General features: G+C 41.1%; 1 protein-coding gene across 1 annotated transcript in view; it reads right to left on the bottom strand.

Annotated features, from left to right (window-relative positions):
* Positions 1–17512, bottom strand: part of BBS8 (tetratricopeptide repeat protein 8) — a 359101-nt gene that overhangs the window by 260086 nt on the left and 81503 nt on the right. Inside the window, exons 3-4 of the mRNA XM_068373116.1 lie at positions 12915–13051; positions 12578–12735 (exon numbers count right to left, since the gene is read on the bottom strand). Of these exons, the coding sequence (XP_068229217.1) occupies positions 12578–12735; positions 12915–13051 (295 nt within the window). The remainder of the gene's footprint in view (positions 1–12577; positions 12736–12914; positions 13052–17512) is intronic.

Below are 17512 nucleotides of genomic sequence, written 5' to 3'. Positions count from 1 at the left end.
ATTTAGTAGAGACAAGGTGACAGTGGGTTCCGAGGAGCCAACCGCAGCTGAAGCCTTGGCTTTAGCGGACTTACCCCTCTGTCCTTTAGAAGGAGGAGGAGTCTTTGACAACACAGGGATGTCAGGAGCTGAGGAAGGTCCGGGGACTGGTGACATGGTTGGAGGCGAAGCTGGATTAATGGATTTGGGTTTGTTTTTCTTTACTGGCTTAACCTTGGGACGGACCGACATGGGGGCGTCCCAAGGAGAAGCCGCAGGCTTGTCAAAGCCGCAGGCTTGTCAAAGCCGAGGAAGGAAGAGGTAGAAGAAGGAGTAGGGGATAGGAAAGAATCTGCCAGGTCCTCCACACCACTTACCTGCTCATCCATCAGTTCGACGTGGATGTCTAGAGCGGAGACGTCCCCAGAAAGCTGATGTTCGTCTTCTGCGGGCAGAGCGGCCCGGAGAACTTCAATTAGAGGTGTTGCCAGGTCAGTTGGTACGGCGGCCGAGGGAGAACCAGGGAAGAGCCGGGAGGCCATGTCCCCGTCCAGTAGGTAGGGGCAGCCTTGAGGGGCATTCCTCCCGAATCCAGACACCCAGGTCCGGAGGCTGGTTCTGGCCGCTTTGAGGGAATACTCGTCAGCCTGAAAGAGGAGGTAACGTTAGAACGGACTAGGTGGATAAGCTATCAGCAGAAGAAAAACAGATTCAAGTTAAGACTATTTATGAATAACTGCAATCGTCTACAATGAAGAAATCTCAAACCAACAAAAACAGAATGAGTGTACCATTGAGAAATCTTACCTCATCATTGAGGAGAAGCAACGAGAGCTCATAGCAGAGCGTGCAAGTCTCCGGAAACCAGACCATATACGGGGTCTGGCCCGCTTCCCGTGCGAAGAAGATCGCACAGTGAGCATGCGACCTGCAGACGTCATGGCCTACCGGATCGGTGAATGTCGCCGCACAACCCTTGGTGGCACACCGAACTTTCTGTAATATAAAGAATCATATAAGTACAAGAACTCCCGGAGGCTCTAACTTAACCTATAGGTTAGACATATGCTTAATAGTACAGCTTAACCTATATGCTTAATAGTAGAGCGAAGGTTAAAAAAGGGGGTTCTATATGAAGTGTATTAATGGGTTCGTGATCATATAGGGAGCCGGAGCTCCGCTGTAATTACTGTATCGGGAACAGTAAATGAAAGGAAAGGAATACTCCGACGTATGCCGGAGTTCCTTATGTGTGAATTCACGAGGAGCCTGAGCTCTTAAGTAATTACCGTAAAATATAATGAAAGTAGGCATAGTGGCAAAAAACGGGAAGCTCCGTAGTGCGTCGGAGCTCCGGGGGGGGGAGATGGCCCTGGGTTGGTTGAAAAATATATATATATATATATAAAGATCTCCGGTAGGGAGCCTACTGGAGAGTCTAGGGGGGGGGGGGGGGGGGGAGAGATTAAGGGTTTGTCGTGTATCGAGGCCGAAGCCGGAGTCAAGGTGCTGGGGACCAACGAGGGGAGGGTTCCCAGTCGAAGGGAAGCACCGGAGTAATAGGGAGTAATGAGTTCCCAGCTCAGTACGTTATCGGAAAACTATGAGGGAGTTCCGGAATAATGGAGTCCAGACATAATGCCCAGGCCGGAGCGGGGAGTAGGGTGGGACTAATGGGGAGGGGGAACAACGTGGCGGCTGGAGAGCAGGCCAAACTAACCTAGAATAAGAGACTCTGACACGACAGGACCAATGTAAATCACTAGCCTATAGAAAGAACAAAGTAACCCGGTAAAATAATACAATATACAGTACAGTGAACCCTCGTTTATCGCGGTAGATAGGTTCCAGACCCGGCCGCGATAGGTGAAAATCCGCGAAGTAGTGACACCATATTTACCTATTTATTTAACATGTATATTAAGACTTTTAAAACCTTCCCTTGTACGTAGTACTGTTAACAAACTACCCTTTAATGTACAGAACACTTAATGCATGTACTACAGTACCCTAAACTAAAACAGGCACAAATATTAAAGGCGATTTTATATCATGCGTTTCCTAAACACGCCAAAAAGCACGATAACAAATGGCAACCAATGTTTTGTTTACATTTATCTCTGATCATAATGAAGAAACAAACGCATTTACACATCTGTGTATAGGTTAGCTTTTGCATCGATTATATTGATTATTCAGTACAGTATGTTGATTACCAATGTTTTACTTAATTTTTCTTAGGACTTCCAAATGAAATGTTTTTCTTTATGACGCCGCCTGAAACGACGGCGTAATAAAGTACGCTCAGTAAACAAACGAAGGCATTTAACGTGCATGATGAAAGTGATAAATAATGATATTACAGTAAAAGCTTTTAGAAAATATGTTAATACAAATATTATTTACCGTATCTATATAAAATCATATACGTAGCAAAGCAGGAAAACAATTTACGAGAGAGAGAGAGAGAGAGAGAGAGAGAGAGAGAGAGAGAGAGAGAGAGAGAGAGAGAGAGAGAGAGAGTTGTTTTACGTACGTAAATGTAAATTTCAAACAAAAAAAATAGCCCCATTTCATAAAAAATAGGTTATTACAAATATTTTACTTTATCATATTACAGTACTGTAGTCTGTATATTATTGTAAAGTTCAGTACAGTATGTTGTTGTTATAGTCGTGGCTATGAAATTCTCACGAAACAAAATCACGGCATTCCATTACAACAGCTGATTCATTCTCCCTCTCTCTCTCTCTCTCTCTCTCTCTCTCTCTCTCTCTCTTCGTGTTATACAATACTTACATATAGATGAAGAAACTAAAATTAGTTTTCTTAGTGTCAATTAAATACGAAATGAAAAAATTATGCCGAGTTTACATCCATTTCAATCGTTGCTAAAAATACGGCATCCGATTTCATCAGCAAACCACTATTTTTTGGGAAACATCATCTTATTCTAGAAAATTGTTACTCTTTAAATAGTTAATTGCACATTAAGAAAGCATGTACTTTTGTTTTTAAATTTCGGGTGTGTTTTAAAAATCGAGTATTGTTGACTTCTTTTTGTTTTACTTTTGGCTGTGATTAGATCAGCTGACGTGTAGCTGTCGCTCTTGAGAGTGTACGAACACACTAACAAAGTATCGTTTATACCATTTCTTAATACCATTTCTTAACTTATTCAAACCGTCTACAGTATACAGTTGATATTACATAAGCACCAATGTGTTATAACCTATAAAATTTTTTTGTTTATTACATTTAAAACACACACACTCTCTCTCTCTCTCTCTCTCTCTCTCTCTGTGGGCTACTTTTCACTACCTCCCATTCCTTACCTCTCTCTATCTCTTTAACAAATGATATCTTTGTTGCTCCTCAAAGTTTCATTTATATTGAAAATTAATCATGATTCAATTTTCCTTACTTTCTCCTATCTCGCACCATCGGTCACATCGCGGTATTTTCGAAATTTCCGGAAAATCCGCGATAAGTGATACCTCGGTACTCGACCATAATCCGTTCGAGATCCGTGTTCGACCTCCGATTTGTTCGAGTACCGAATTTTTTTTCCCCATAAGAAATAATGGTATATATTCTATTCCGTTCCCAAGCACTCGAACAGGCCCAAAATATTAATAAAACGTGTACCTAAACAACAATAATTATCTAAATGTGTATGAAATTGGTCAGAAAATCCTATAAAACAATTTTAAACCATTTACTGTACTAAAATAAAACAATTTTAAACCATTTTCTGTACTGTAGTGAACATACCTTTGAGCAGCGGTTCGATGGCATACAGGGATGGATGTGGAGAGGATGGAAGGGGGAGGTTACTGCTTGGAAGGAGAGTCCCCTTCCATGATGTGGCGGGGTAGTTCTCCTTCAGGAGTTGTTTCTCTCTCCAATGAAAGGGTGGGCAGATCTATTTCAGGGGTTTCTTCTCTTCTTTGTCTCTTCTTTGGAGGAGAAACAGGCTTTGATGTAGCAGCTTTCTTTTCTTTTGTGAAAAACTGGTCTATTGTTAATTGTTTCTTCCTCCTCTGCAGTATTCTTCGAAAATGATACATGACACTATCATTAAACATATGCACTGCCCGGTTTGCTACTGCAATTTCTGGGTGGTATTTTTCAGCAAAAGCCTGCACATCTACCCACTTGGAACAAATTTCATTGATGAGAGAACTTGGAACATCCTCCCTTACCTCATCCTCTTCTGAAGATTCCTGCTCCACAATCAGATCCTGCTGCTGTTGTTGTTGCAGGTGCAACAATTCCTCCACAGTCAACTCGGTAGAATGGCTTTCTACAAGCTCATCAATATCATCCTTGTCGACCTCAAGCCCCAAACTCCTGCCCATGACAACAATTTCCTCAACGACATCAGTGTCATCAGAAATTACAGGGGTAGCAGTGCTTGGACCCGCCTCTGGTTGGAAACCTTCAAACTCCCTCTCTGTGACACATGATGGCCACAGCTTACGCCAGGCAGAGTTCAATGTCCTATAGGTCACACCTCGCCAAGCTTGGTCAATCATGTTAACAGAGTTGAGGATGCTGAAGTGTTCCTTCCAGAATTCCTTTAGGGTCAACTTCGTGTCACTGGTCACTTCAAAACACTTTCTGAAAAGGGCCTTGGTATAGAGTTTTTTGAAGTTTGAAATGACCTGTTGGTCCATGGGCTGGAGTATGGGAGTAGTATTGGGGGGCAAGAATTTGATTTTGATAAAGCTGTATTCTTCTTTCAAGTCATCCTCGAGACCTGGAGGATGTGCAGGAGCATTGTCCATAACCAGAAGACATTTCATTGGCAAGCTCTTTTCAATGAGGTAAGCCTTAACCTGGGGGGCAAACACTTCGTTTATCCACTCAGTAAAGAATTGTCTTGTGACCCAAGATTTAGTGTTCGAGCGCCACATAACTGGTAGTGCACTTTTACAAATATTATTTCGTTTGAACACCCGGGGGTTGTCCGAGTGGTACACTAACAAGGGTTTGATCTTGCAATCGCCACTTGCATTTGCACACAGCAACAATGTTAGCCTATCTTTCATTGGCTTCTGACCTGGCATCTTCGTCTCGTCCTTGGTAATGTACGTATTGGCTGGCATTTTCTTCCAAAATAACCCAGTCTCATCACAATTAAAGACTTGTTGTGCGATCAAATTTTGTTCATTTATGTACCGATCGAATTCCCCCACGTATTTATCGGCTGCAATTTGATCCGAACTAGCTGCCTCCCCATGCCTAGTAACACGATGAATACCTGTTCTATTACGAAACTTTTCAAACCAACCCCTGCTCGCTTTAAATGTAAATGAATCACTTTCACTGGTACTCGGACTTTTCTTCACTAATTCTTCATAGATATGCAACGCTTTTTCACAAATGAACGCTTCACTAACACTTTCCCCGGCCAACTGTTTTTCTTTAATAAATATTAAAAGCAACTTTTCCATCTCCTCAATCACTTGTGGCCTTTGCTTAGTTACCGCCGTAACTCCCGTTGCAACATTCGCCTTCTTAATCATTTCTTTATGCTTTAAAAACGTAGAAATGGTCGACTTCGCCATTCCGTATTCTACCGCTAAATCGGACACTCGTACACCATTCTCATATTTCGCTATAATTTCCTTCTTCAACTCGATCGTTGTTCGCACTGTTTTCCTCTTCTCCTTCCCCTTAACACTCATTACTTTCTTGGGACTCATTATGAAAGCTAAAAAAGCAATTAAAAGCACTGAAAATCACTAAATCACAACGAATGCTGATCGCGCGTTGTCTGAGTGACGCTCTCGAGAGAACTGATGCTTCCCGAACAAGCGAGAGTGGCCGAGATGGCGCGATCATCACAAAGCCCATGCGGTCGTCACGTGTTCGGCTGGTCGAGTACCGAATTTTTGGTCGAGCACCGCAGCAAAAATTTCTCGAAAATTTTGGTCGAACTCCGAATTGTTCGAGTATAGAGTCGTTCGACTACCGAGGTATCACTGTATATACATGCGTTATGAAAAAAATCCGCGAAGTGGTGAATCCGCGATGGTCGAACCGCGAAGTAGCGAGGGTTCACTGTATAACTAAATAAATGAAATTGTCAATCATAATCCCAGAAGGGGAGAGATAGAGAGGGGGAGAACCAGAATCTGTGAGGAAAATATTCCGAAACAGTAATGAAACAGAAAACGGGTGAAACAGAAAATGGGAACTCCAGCCTCTCACTCTCGAAAGTTACTAAGATCGATCTAGAATATACACGAACCCAATAAATATGAAACATATGTCCGTAAAATGATACAATTATGCCACGAAGAATAGCGAAAAGGGAAAATGGAACTCTGAACGGATAATTTACGATGAAAAAACTCGTAAAGAGCGAACGCCAACCCAATGGGTAGGGTACCAAACTATAATAAAACCCCGAACGCTATTCTTCGTTAACAATAAAACGGACTCGGAAGCGACATAAGTACTTAAAAGTAACAGCGGTTCTAAATAATGGCCCCTGGCCAATAATCTAACTTAAGATTAAAAAGAACCTAGCATGGCAAAAAGACCCCGAGGGCAAGTAAACAAGCGATAACAATGGCCGCGTAAGACGCGGGGCGGCATCAAGCCGACGCACTAAAACACTCGCAAAAAGTAAACAAGAGGAACAAGCCCGGGTCAAAAATAGTGCCAAAACAATCTATGGTACTTAACATTGGTGCAGGTGGAAGGAGAGCTTCAGCCATTGCGAAGATATCCAAAAATAAGCGAAAAACACAAGCACAAACAACAAAGGTAGCGTCGCTGACGAGTCCAAAAAGAAGGATGTGTAGATGGCGCTCGAGTCGGGCGTCGGTGGTGTGGATCAGGTGGGTTTGGTTAGTGCCGCTGTAGCGGCTCATCCCTTATTGATGAAGGATTTATCTAAATGGAAGACGACCTGTGAATAGTGGTTTTCACACGCCCTATCTTTATACACGACGCCCTTAGGGTGCTCGCGCGAGGGTAGTAACCTCTGTATTCCATGCTTTAACTTTCTCTGGTATATTTGGAAGTATTTAAATCAGAAAAGTGATAAGAAGGACCTTTTTACCGGGCGTCACAGGTCGACCCAGAAATCAAGAGGAAGAAAAAAAATAAGATATAATGGTGTGCCCGAGTGTACACTCAAGCAAGAGAACTCTAACCCAAGACAGTGGAAGACCGTGGTACAGAGGCTATGGCACTACCCAAGACTAGAGAACAATAGTTTGATTTTGGAGTGTCCTTCTCCTAGCGGAGCTGCTTACCATAGCTAAAGTCTCTTCTACCCTTACCCAGAGGAAAGTATCCACTGGACAGTTACAGTAATTAGCTCCTAGATCAAAGAAGAAGTGTTTGGTAATTTCAGTGTTGTCTGGTATAGGAGGAAAGACAAGAATGTGTAAAGAATAGGCCAGAATATTTGGTGTATGTGTAGGCAAAGAAAAAAAGAGAAATAACCAAAGACAGGGATCCAGTGTATTACTGTCTGGCCAGTCAAAGGATCCAATAACTCTCTAGCAGTAATATATCAACTCGTGGCTGGTGCCCTGGCCAACCTACTACCTATTAGCTCAATTGCAAGGAAAGTTTCTCATTCCAAATTTGTTCCCAATTGATATCAATGAGGGTGCTAGTAACTATGTAGTCAAAACGAGTCTCTTACCTTATGCACAACAAAGATGCTTGTGAATGGTAAATGGGAAGGGCAGTGTTTGATGAAAGGAAAATTTCCTTGATCTTATTTTGGATTTGTTTAAATATGAGTGAACAACTTGAGGAGCTTACAAATCATTCTGAGAAATCAGGAAATTTGCATCACTTGCATGACACAATGAATTCTGTAAGAAGCATTAACTTAGCATGTTTGCATATGGGACCAGACAATGCATTTTATATAATGATTTACCATTTATACAATATAGAATGGGAATTGAAGCTTCTCACTGGTGATAATCAATTTTCCGATTTGCACAGCAGGTGGTGAGTACATCTAATGTACAGTAATACTGTCATGTTTCATGCAAATGTTCATAATATTTTGACAATTGACAATTACATGCATAGGTGGAATCATAATTATTTCAGTTTGATACAATGTACAAAGAGAAATAAAGTTTCATGTTTAAGGCAAATATTTTTCACATTGACATGGCAAGTACAGTGTACATCTAATGTAATTCAGTTAAGTTTCCTTTGAATGTCCTTAATAATTTAACATTTTACAGACTTGGGAAAAGTAAAAAATTAGGTGTTTATTCAACAATTTTAGTTTTGTTTAGCTAAGATTTTTTTAAAATGAAATACCAAATACCCATGCTATTAATGAAGAAAATGTATTGCAGAGATTTTATTGGAATACTGAGGTGAGAGAATTCTTATCTTAGCAAGGAAGAGCAAAACTTTCACATTTCTTAAGTGATACAAATAGTTTGGCAGAAATTGCATACTTGATAGATTTTATTTTCAGCTCCACTAGCTAAGAAGAAATTACATTAATTAAGTATTAGAAGAAAAAATAACTTACTGAGGTTGTTATTTAGTCTGATTAGTTTTGAGGGGATAGAGGGAAAGTTTTCACTGTGTGGTTAGGTGTAAATAAGGTAATTTACACCCTGGGCTGTGGGTTCTGTCCATGATCATAGTGGCTTATTGACTTTGCTTTCCAATCTATATCCTTGTCAAGTTTTTCATCATTTTAAGTAAAGATCATATCTATAAGTTGAGTCCCAAGCTCCTAGAGAATGAAATTAGCTTAGATCCACCTTGTGATTAATTATAATCTTCCAAATGTAATTTGTTTTACATATTATATTGAACAGAGATGCTATTGACTTGGATGAATTTGAGGGGATATCCTTCATTTTTAGTTTTTGCCAGGAAGATAAGACACCCTAGCAGTTCAGTAGTGCAGAAAGAACCAGATTCTTCCTAACTTACATCTTCCAGAAGTATTTCTAGGGGTGTGGAATTGGTGGTTGACCAAATGTAGGCACATTTGCAACAGCTCTAGACGATAAGAGAGAAGCTTTTCGTTCACCAGCACCAAGTCCTCTAGAATGAGAAGTGGTTGCCATATTACAGGACAGGTCAAGTCCAGATCAGTACAATTTTCCACAATTTGCCATGAATGACAGGTGATAACTAATTCAGGACAAGATAAGTTTGGATTGTGTTACATAGATGGACAACAGGATGATGCTGGTGACCCCCAAAGAAAGAGGGAAGTCTACTAATATGCTTATCAAAGTCAATGGAATGTTCAGTTTGATTGGTGCAATTGTAGAAATGGGCAAGTAATTATTGTAAAATTTAGTGTTGCCATTTCTATGAAAAGAATCTGTCCACATAAGATTATCTTATTTCCTTTGCTAGCATTCAAAGCAAACATGATTTTAAGAGTACTTGCCTCTACAGTACATATACAGATACTAATTTGACTAGACATTTATGTGGCTTAACTATACTTAGCTAAACTCTTGTCCTGGAAAAAGCTGTCCCTTTCAGCTATTAAAGGTTTTTAGCTCCGTACTTTATTTTGTATTCAAACAATTAGGGTCGGATGTTTGCTTCTGGTACATGAATCACAGTATTGCAGATGTATTTATGTCCTTTATTAATGGAAACCTCCAATAGTCAGAGGAATTATTTTACCCGTAAAATTTGTAAAAGTTAAATTTTCCCATTTTCTTTCCCTTCAATAAACACACATCCTTAATAAAGGAAGGAATAATCTAGTGGTAAGTGGTAACTGACGTGCCAGTGTCTCTTCAGCTTCTCCAGATTGTTTGCTTATTACTACATATTGAGATATCTTACCCTAGTTTTGTTAGCAACTACTCCATTTATTGTGCACTTGAATAGTTTCTAGGAGATCATGACCTGCATTCTTTTTATTTATTGTGTCTTGGGCAATAATGCGATTTAGATAACCGTTGAGAAGAGTGCGTTTCCCTTACTGGAAATGTGAGTTTTAGTGGTTGCCAATCAAGTTAACAGTTCAGAGCACAAAGAAAACTTGCTGTTAGTTCAGAGGAAAAGCCAGGAAAGACTAAACTACTTGCTTATAGAAGGGATGACAACTATAATGAAACGCTTCCACCTTTAGAAAATTCAAATAATCAGCTTTATAGGCTCTTGACATCACTAGCTTCCTTTGTTAAACTTCAAGTCCAGTGAATGTTTTTTTAAAAGTGATAATTCTGGTCCTACCCGGACTGTTGCCAAACCTAACCTAACTACCTCTCCAAGTTGAGTCTAGTGTTAATAGTGATTCTTTCAGTAAGGTTTCTGAAAGTTCGCTGCACAGTACAGATTCGAAAGCCTCTCACAGAGGCTCAAATTCTTTAATTACATTAGATCTTTCTGCTGCTAAACTCTTGCAGTCTGCAATCCTAGTTGCTCTTTAAGACAAATAAATTGTGAGCCAGAAGACTGAATGGGTAGTCTGATCCTTATATTCCTCCACTTGCTCACTAATGTAATCGATCTTAAATAGCTTTATATTACTTATGTGGATGGCATAGCAAATCCTGATTCCCTTAAATGGGGCAAATGAAGTTTCAACTAAAGTCAATTGTTTTCATCATGTTTCAGATAAGTGTACACTGTTTATTTATAAGCTGGGCCCCTAGTTCATCATGAGTTTACTCTAGCAGGGTAAATGTAGGTGCTAGTACAGCTATTGACAAAACAAGTCCTTTGCACGCATGCACAGCAGCCCCTGTATCGAGGGGTAAACAAGTTGAGAAATCAAGCTTTTCAGTATTGTGTCAGTCCCTCCTCCTATGAGAATTGACCCATGCTTGAAGGAAGCTTCAAAAAGTCTTCCCTGTCCTGAGGTAGGATGGTTGACATCCTCAAGGCACTGGCACATGCTTGTGTGCTTATTGCTAACCTGAGGAGGGCATCATAGTGATCTTTCCCTCTAGATTGTATCTCTTCTCTGCATTGGCAGGAGAATAAGAGAGTTTAAGTTTCATCATGTTAAACTTTTGAGGGATGGGAATTCTGTCACCTTCATCATCTCCCAGACTGTGTGAAGAAGACCCAATACCAGCAGGTCTCAAACACCAGTTCAGTATCTTCTCAACCCTATCCCTTTCTGTAAGCTAACATGAAGATGCCAGGTTTCACATAGTACCATGCAGTGCTACTTGAAGAGGACTCAGCACCTCACACGGGAGTGTTGCAGGCTTCTCATAAGCCTTAATGAGGGCAAAAAGAAAATTATACAGACACTGTTCCTTATGGCTTGGTTAGGCTTTTGCTTTCAGATGCAATTTTGGTCATTGCAGACATTTGCTATCTCAAGGAAGAACTTACAGTGCTAACCACATCAGTAGCTTCCCGCTTTTACCTGTCGACACACCTCGAGCTGAATGTAGTGGCTGTTGGTTTCAGACCACCTATGCTTCTCTACACCTTATTGATGTTACCCACAGGCCCTTGGATCTGTTTCATTGGGTCCTGAGATGGTTGATCTATAGTTGTGTAACACTTCCATTTCCTTCTCAAGACTTCGTTTGAATTCTGTCTAAGGTAACACATTTGGCATAAGTCTCAAAGAAAGTAGAATGATTGGTTCTTATACCTGTTTCGTGTTCCGAACTCAAGGAAATACAGCAGCCACAACCGATATACGCTGATCGGCTGTCTGATGCCGGCAAGTTACACAATAGAGCACCTTTCTTGCAGGATACATCTGTCATGGAACAACTCTATCCTCCTGGCAAAGGGAAGGATAGGTCAGTGTTTTAACAAACATTTCTCTCAATATACCTGGTATGACACTGCCAGTGTCGATGTCATCTCCCTACTAGTGAAATAGATTTTATGTTGCCTAGTACTGGTTTCCTTATAAGTCAGTACTGTCAAAAGACCCGACAGCTTCTACATCCCTATGATTAGCAATTAGGAGGTTGATAGAATTACTTTCCTTGCTCCCATATAGTAACAGGTAGAATGACATTTCCAGGGAAAAAAAAGAACCTTCTAATTTTGTTCTAGGGGACTTCTTCCCTCCGATTAGTGAGCCTCCCTATTCTAAAGGATGAAAAGTTCATATAGTATATTTCTGGGAGAAATTAAAGTTTTAAAATAATTTCTCCTTTTCCTATGTATAAAAACCTGAGTCCTTTAAAAGAAATTTCACCGCTAAGCAATCCCTCTTAGTCCTTGGCCTAAGGACAAAAGGGCTATTCTGTGACAGGTAGGTGGGCAGGGCTTCCCCCTCACACTTTGCTAACAATTCAATAGCCATTCCAGCACAAATGAAGACATAGCTCTATTTTAAAGGAAAAATACAGATTCCTTCTAGAATTTCTTATACTGTATTACCCTCCTGAAGGTTATTAATTATGAAATAATTCTAGTGAGGAAAGATGGTCGATTAAATAGGATACACAATTGCTGTAGATACTCTTCAGGTAAATCCACTTCAATTAAGTTTAGTAATCTTCTCCCAGAAAAGGGAAAGTCTATAACATCATCAACAATAGTTTTGATAATTCAAGCAGCTATCAGCTCTTGCTTTGATGTTCTTATATAGTTATACTGTATAAGAAAAAAGAAAATTAGGAATAGTACTTACATGTCTCACATCATTTTCGTGATAATATATGTATTCAAACAATGCCTTAGCAATATTTGGCTGGGCAGCATATTTTGCAACATTTAGGCGAGCTAGGTTGATAAAAGGACCATCACCCGAGGGAAGCATAGAAGCCGTACCAAGCCGCACATGTCGACCTGTAAAGTCAATTACTATTTCCAAAATGTTTAAAAATCAGCAAATTATGAACACTTAAGTATCTCTTATTTTTGGGGTAATTAAAACTAGAATTATCAAAAATAAAATAATCCAAAAAAATATGCTTAGCTTAAAACACAGGCAATGAAAGTTTTAATAACTGTCTTAGAAGTAGTACCTGATGACGCTGAGACAGGTCGAGCAGTATGAGCTGTGCGTGGAGTACGTAATGCTTGGTCCATCGTTCCTGGCCTACCTCCCTGAGAGCCTGGTCTAACAACTCCACTTAAGGGACGTCCTGATTGTGTTGATGGCCTATCCAATTAATTTAATCCTTTTAAACAAGTCTCGACTTTGAGCTTTTGTGTTGCAAGTGGAGGGGTCTCTAACAATACAAAATACAGAGCTGTAATTGAAATGTGAATCAAATTTTCCCTGACAAAGGGGGAGACCCCATCACACCTTCCAAAAAAAACATATAGCAGTATACAGTATTGCCTCTTCAGGTGTGATTCAAGGATGTTTATCCTATAATAAAGTGAAGGATAAATGACCCACAAAATAGAATTAATTTTTATCAACAAATTATAAAATAATTTCTAAAATATTTTTGGTTCATGCTAAAAAACAGACCCATTTACTTTATAAATGCCAAAAGGCTACTTGAGATTTAATCAACTGGCTCCAAATGTCTTCTTTAAACAGAATTGTCTACTTTCAGACCATTATCAAGTTGGTACTACTACAATTCTAACTTATTTTAGATCTATGACATTAGGTTATCCATTACTATGACCAAACTAAGTGATAACATAATAAGTACTGTAGGTTAACTCACAATGGATTTATGATCACATGGGCAGGTTTAAAACTAGTCAGCTGACCTCAAGGATCTTAATTATTGATGTTATAATTACTGATACTGAAGAACTACCTACCTATCCTATATTTCAGGTCAAACAAAAATAAATCTTTGAAATAAAACTTACTTCAATACTTACCAAACATTGATTGTGCTATAAATTTTGCAGTTTAGTTGATAAATTCTAAATTCAAGGGCTAGTGGTGGGTTTGTATGACTAGCTTTCCTACCTAATACTTTGAAAACTGCTACTTCACTAAATAACCACAAGAGGCTACCATCTTGAAACCCTCAATCTCATTTGGCCCCACTAGGATGTGGAGAAGATGGTAGGATCCAATGAGTGCTGCATAAGTACTGAAATAATGAACTTTATCTTAAAAATTCTGTTTATTTCAATAAATATTACTCTGCAATCACAGTGCTGATTTCCACATTGTCCAGGTGGATATTGGTAAACAAAAGGATAGTCATAAAAATCGACACTGAAATAATGTAAGTGATCAATACCAAAAGTACTCTCCAAGACTCTTAACCTTGAATCAACTATCCAACAATTTGTCCAAAGGTAATTTGGGGTTGGAAGAGGTCTCAAAACTTCTCTCAATTAACTTAAAATGGTAAAAATCTTGCAATATTAAGAATTCCCTTTACCTTAGACAAGTAATACTCCATCGCAAGGACTACCACCAATTACAATCAAATGAGTGCTAATCAAAAGAACCTTTAAGAAAGTCAAGATACTAACCTAACCATCCTATAACACCTTAACTTGACCCCTTACTCCATTTTCTAATAAAGGTAACCTATCCAAAAGAAAAAATAAAATGAAATACTGTGATTACTTGTAGCTCTAAAATATATCCTGCAGCACCATGGGGGCTTAATGATAAACATGATGTGATAGGATGTAACAGCACAAATTCCTCACCCTTGAATCTTACTGACAATAGTCTCTGCAATACAACCTTTTCTACTTGTAATCTTATACCTGTAGTCTTGCATGGGAAGGATATTTAAAACTAAACATAATACTTGAAACTATATTTCCTAATACTAAAACTGAAACCGACAACATTAACAAAAATAAAACACAATAACAACACTTAAAACTAAAACATACAAATACATACAATTACCATAACCTAACAAAATACCAAAGGAATATATATAAATTACAGTCAGCTCTCGATAGTTGCAGGATCTAACTTCATGAATTTGGCCATTCATGATACAAAGACCCATACAACCTATTAAATAAAAATTCACTCATCCATGGTTCCACGATATGTACTCTGCAAGCCGACTTTTTCAAATCGACCACGCTTCCTTGGCCCCTCTCCCTCTCCGCACAGTACAATAGCTCATATCTCGCTGACAAATATACATGACAAATTTATATCTAACACTTGTGAATTATTCAGTGATAAACCCTTTGGATAATAATTTTAATAATAAAAAATGACAAATTCGGAGATAATTTGTATTTTCCTAACCATACAAACCTTAGCTATTTACATATAATTTACCTTTTAGCGTAGCTGAAATGGCGAGCCATTAGAATTTAACGAGGGTGTATTACCCCCGCGCTAGTTAGCAGGGGGGTAGGGGAGTGGTAGCTAGCTACCCCTCCCCCCCTCACACACCGGTGAACTGCTTCACTTTCACTTAGAGGTAGGACTTGTCTTGGGGGACAGGGCTGGCGGGCAAATATATGTAAATAGCTAAGGTTTGTATGGTTAGGAAAAATACAAATTATCTCCGAATTTGTCATTTGTTCCGTAACCGAAATACAAACCATGCTATTTACATTAGGTGACTTACCCCTTAGGAAGGGTGGAAAGTCCCCAGCCATACTGGCTTTGGCTTTACCCGGGAACTCAGAATCCGAGTGAGTCCCACTCGAGAAAAGGAGTCCCTGCACCTCACAAGTTCCTTGCTCCGCAAAGAACCGTGTGGCCTACATAAGCTTGTGTGTGAAGGAAGAAGTGTGACCCGTCCTAGGCAGTTGACCTGGAGTTCCAGAAGGAACTCTGGGTTAAGACGTTCCCAATACCACCTCGTCAGGGTATGGGGGACGCGACAGTATTGACTCAATACTCGGAACACAAAGAAGCATGGTTTACCTGCAGAGGTTTGAGGTCAGCTATGCAGAGACCAGAATGCTGCTTCCCAGTAGAGGGGATGATGAAGAAAGAAGTAAGGGCCAGACATACTTCTTTCGTTCATGCAGACTAAAACCTGATAACAATGCCCTCAACCTTCTGCTACCTGTCCAAAAGGAGCCTGAGGTTAGACCAGCTGTTGTGTAGCCACCACAGAGCGATAGAAACGTATCGATACTCCTGTGGGTCACGTCCTGCAGGAAGCGGGCTGCGAAGGTCATTAGACGCTTCCAGACTCCAGCTTGTGGCACCTGCATCACAGAGTAGTATTACTCGAAGGCGAGGGACGTTGCGATGTATCCGACATCGTGCTGTAGGGCGACGTGACGGGGGAGGGTCTGGATTCAGGTCGAGATGAATGTCCTTGAGTCCGAGCTGAAGAGGTATACTGGTGACTCTCCCCGTGTCCTTCTTGTGCTCCTAACCCGGCTGCACGTGAGGACAAACTGCAGCTGTTCCCAAAGATAACCCCTTGATTCCTTTACTGGCAAGAAGGAGAAGGTTTTGGGTCATCTGATACATAATGGTGACTCGAAATCTTGAAGGAATTGGACCGAAGGGCCGGAACCCCAAGATTCTGAGTCTAGCCAACAACTCAGGAGCGAACCTGAATGTTGCCTTCCCCCATTCCTTAGAAAGGGCGGAGTCGTACGAGACCAAGGAGATTGCTTACACACTGGCCGCGGCCAGAGTGACCAGGAGCCCCAAGACGGAATACGATCAGAGGCCTGACGTAATGGGTCTTGAGAAGATCTCTTAAGGGACTAAAAAGTCCGAACCATGCTCCATGTTGGAGGTCTCACTCCGACTGGGGGCGGGGACGTTCGCAGCTTTGCATGAGCGAGGAAAGGTCCAGCGGGAAGGAAAAAGTTTATTCCTTTCAGCCTGAAGGCCAGGGAAAGGCTGAGCGACAGGCTTCACTGCCGAGAGCGGAAAGGAGTTCCCTCTCGCCGAAAAGCAATAAGTTCGTTAATGCTGGAGAAGAGGCCTCAAGGGAAGAGGTATATCTCCCACAACACCAACCACAGATGACTCTCCACTTCGCCTGGTAGACCCCTGCGGATGACTATCGCAGATGACGCGACCTCCGCCCAGCGACTGTAGCGGGTTGTCTCTTCTTGAGGAGGAGGCGTAGTGTCTCCAGGCGGGAAGCTGAAGCGATGCCCCGGCTTGTGAAAGATGTTGCAGTGTGGTTGTTTGAGTAGCCTGTGCCGTGGGAGAAGCTCTCCCGGGAGTCCCGTCAGGGGAAGCAGAGGGTCCGGAAACCGTTCTGCGTATAGTCACAGTGGAGCTCTCAGGGCCATTGAAAGGTTGACAGACAACCTGGTCTTGTTGAGACCCATTCTCAACAGACAACAAAGGAGGGAAGACGCAGGCGTCGATGTTGTCCCACCATCACCGGAATGCATCTTGCCAAAGAGTCTTGGGGTCTGAGACTGGGGGGAAGAACAGCGGAAGCTTGAAGTTCCAAGCTGTCACGATCAGGTCCCCCAGGCCAGGACTTAGCGGACGGTGAGCCTTACGGCGAAGGCGGCCAACAGCAACAACAGCAGAAGAGTCCTCCGAAGAGGAGTCTCTATGAGTGTACTCTCTCGCGAACAAAAGAGAAACACTTCGTAGAAGAGACGGGTCAGCCAGTGACCTAAAAGGAGCAATCCTCCGAAGAGGGGCTCCTGCAGTTGCTCCTTGAGCGTAACTGCAGGTGCGACCGCTCAGCACCAAGAGCATAGTCGCACGAAAAAAAGGCAA

This window comes from Palaemon carinicauda, chromosome 5 (genome assembly GCF_036898095.1).
Source record: "Palaemon carinicauda isolate YSFRI2023 chromosome 5, ASM3689809v2, whole genome shotgun sequence".
Lineage (NCBI taxonomy): Eukaryota > Metazoa > Arthropoda > Malacostraca > Decapoda > Palaemonidae > Palaemon > Palaemon carinicauda.
Note: the sequence above shows the minus strand (reverse complement) of the source record. Positions and strands in the feature narration are given on the sequence as shown.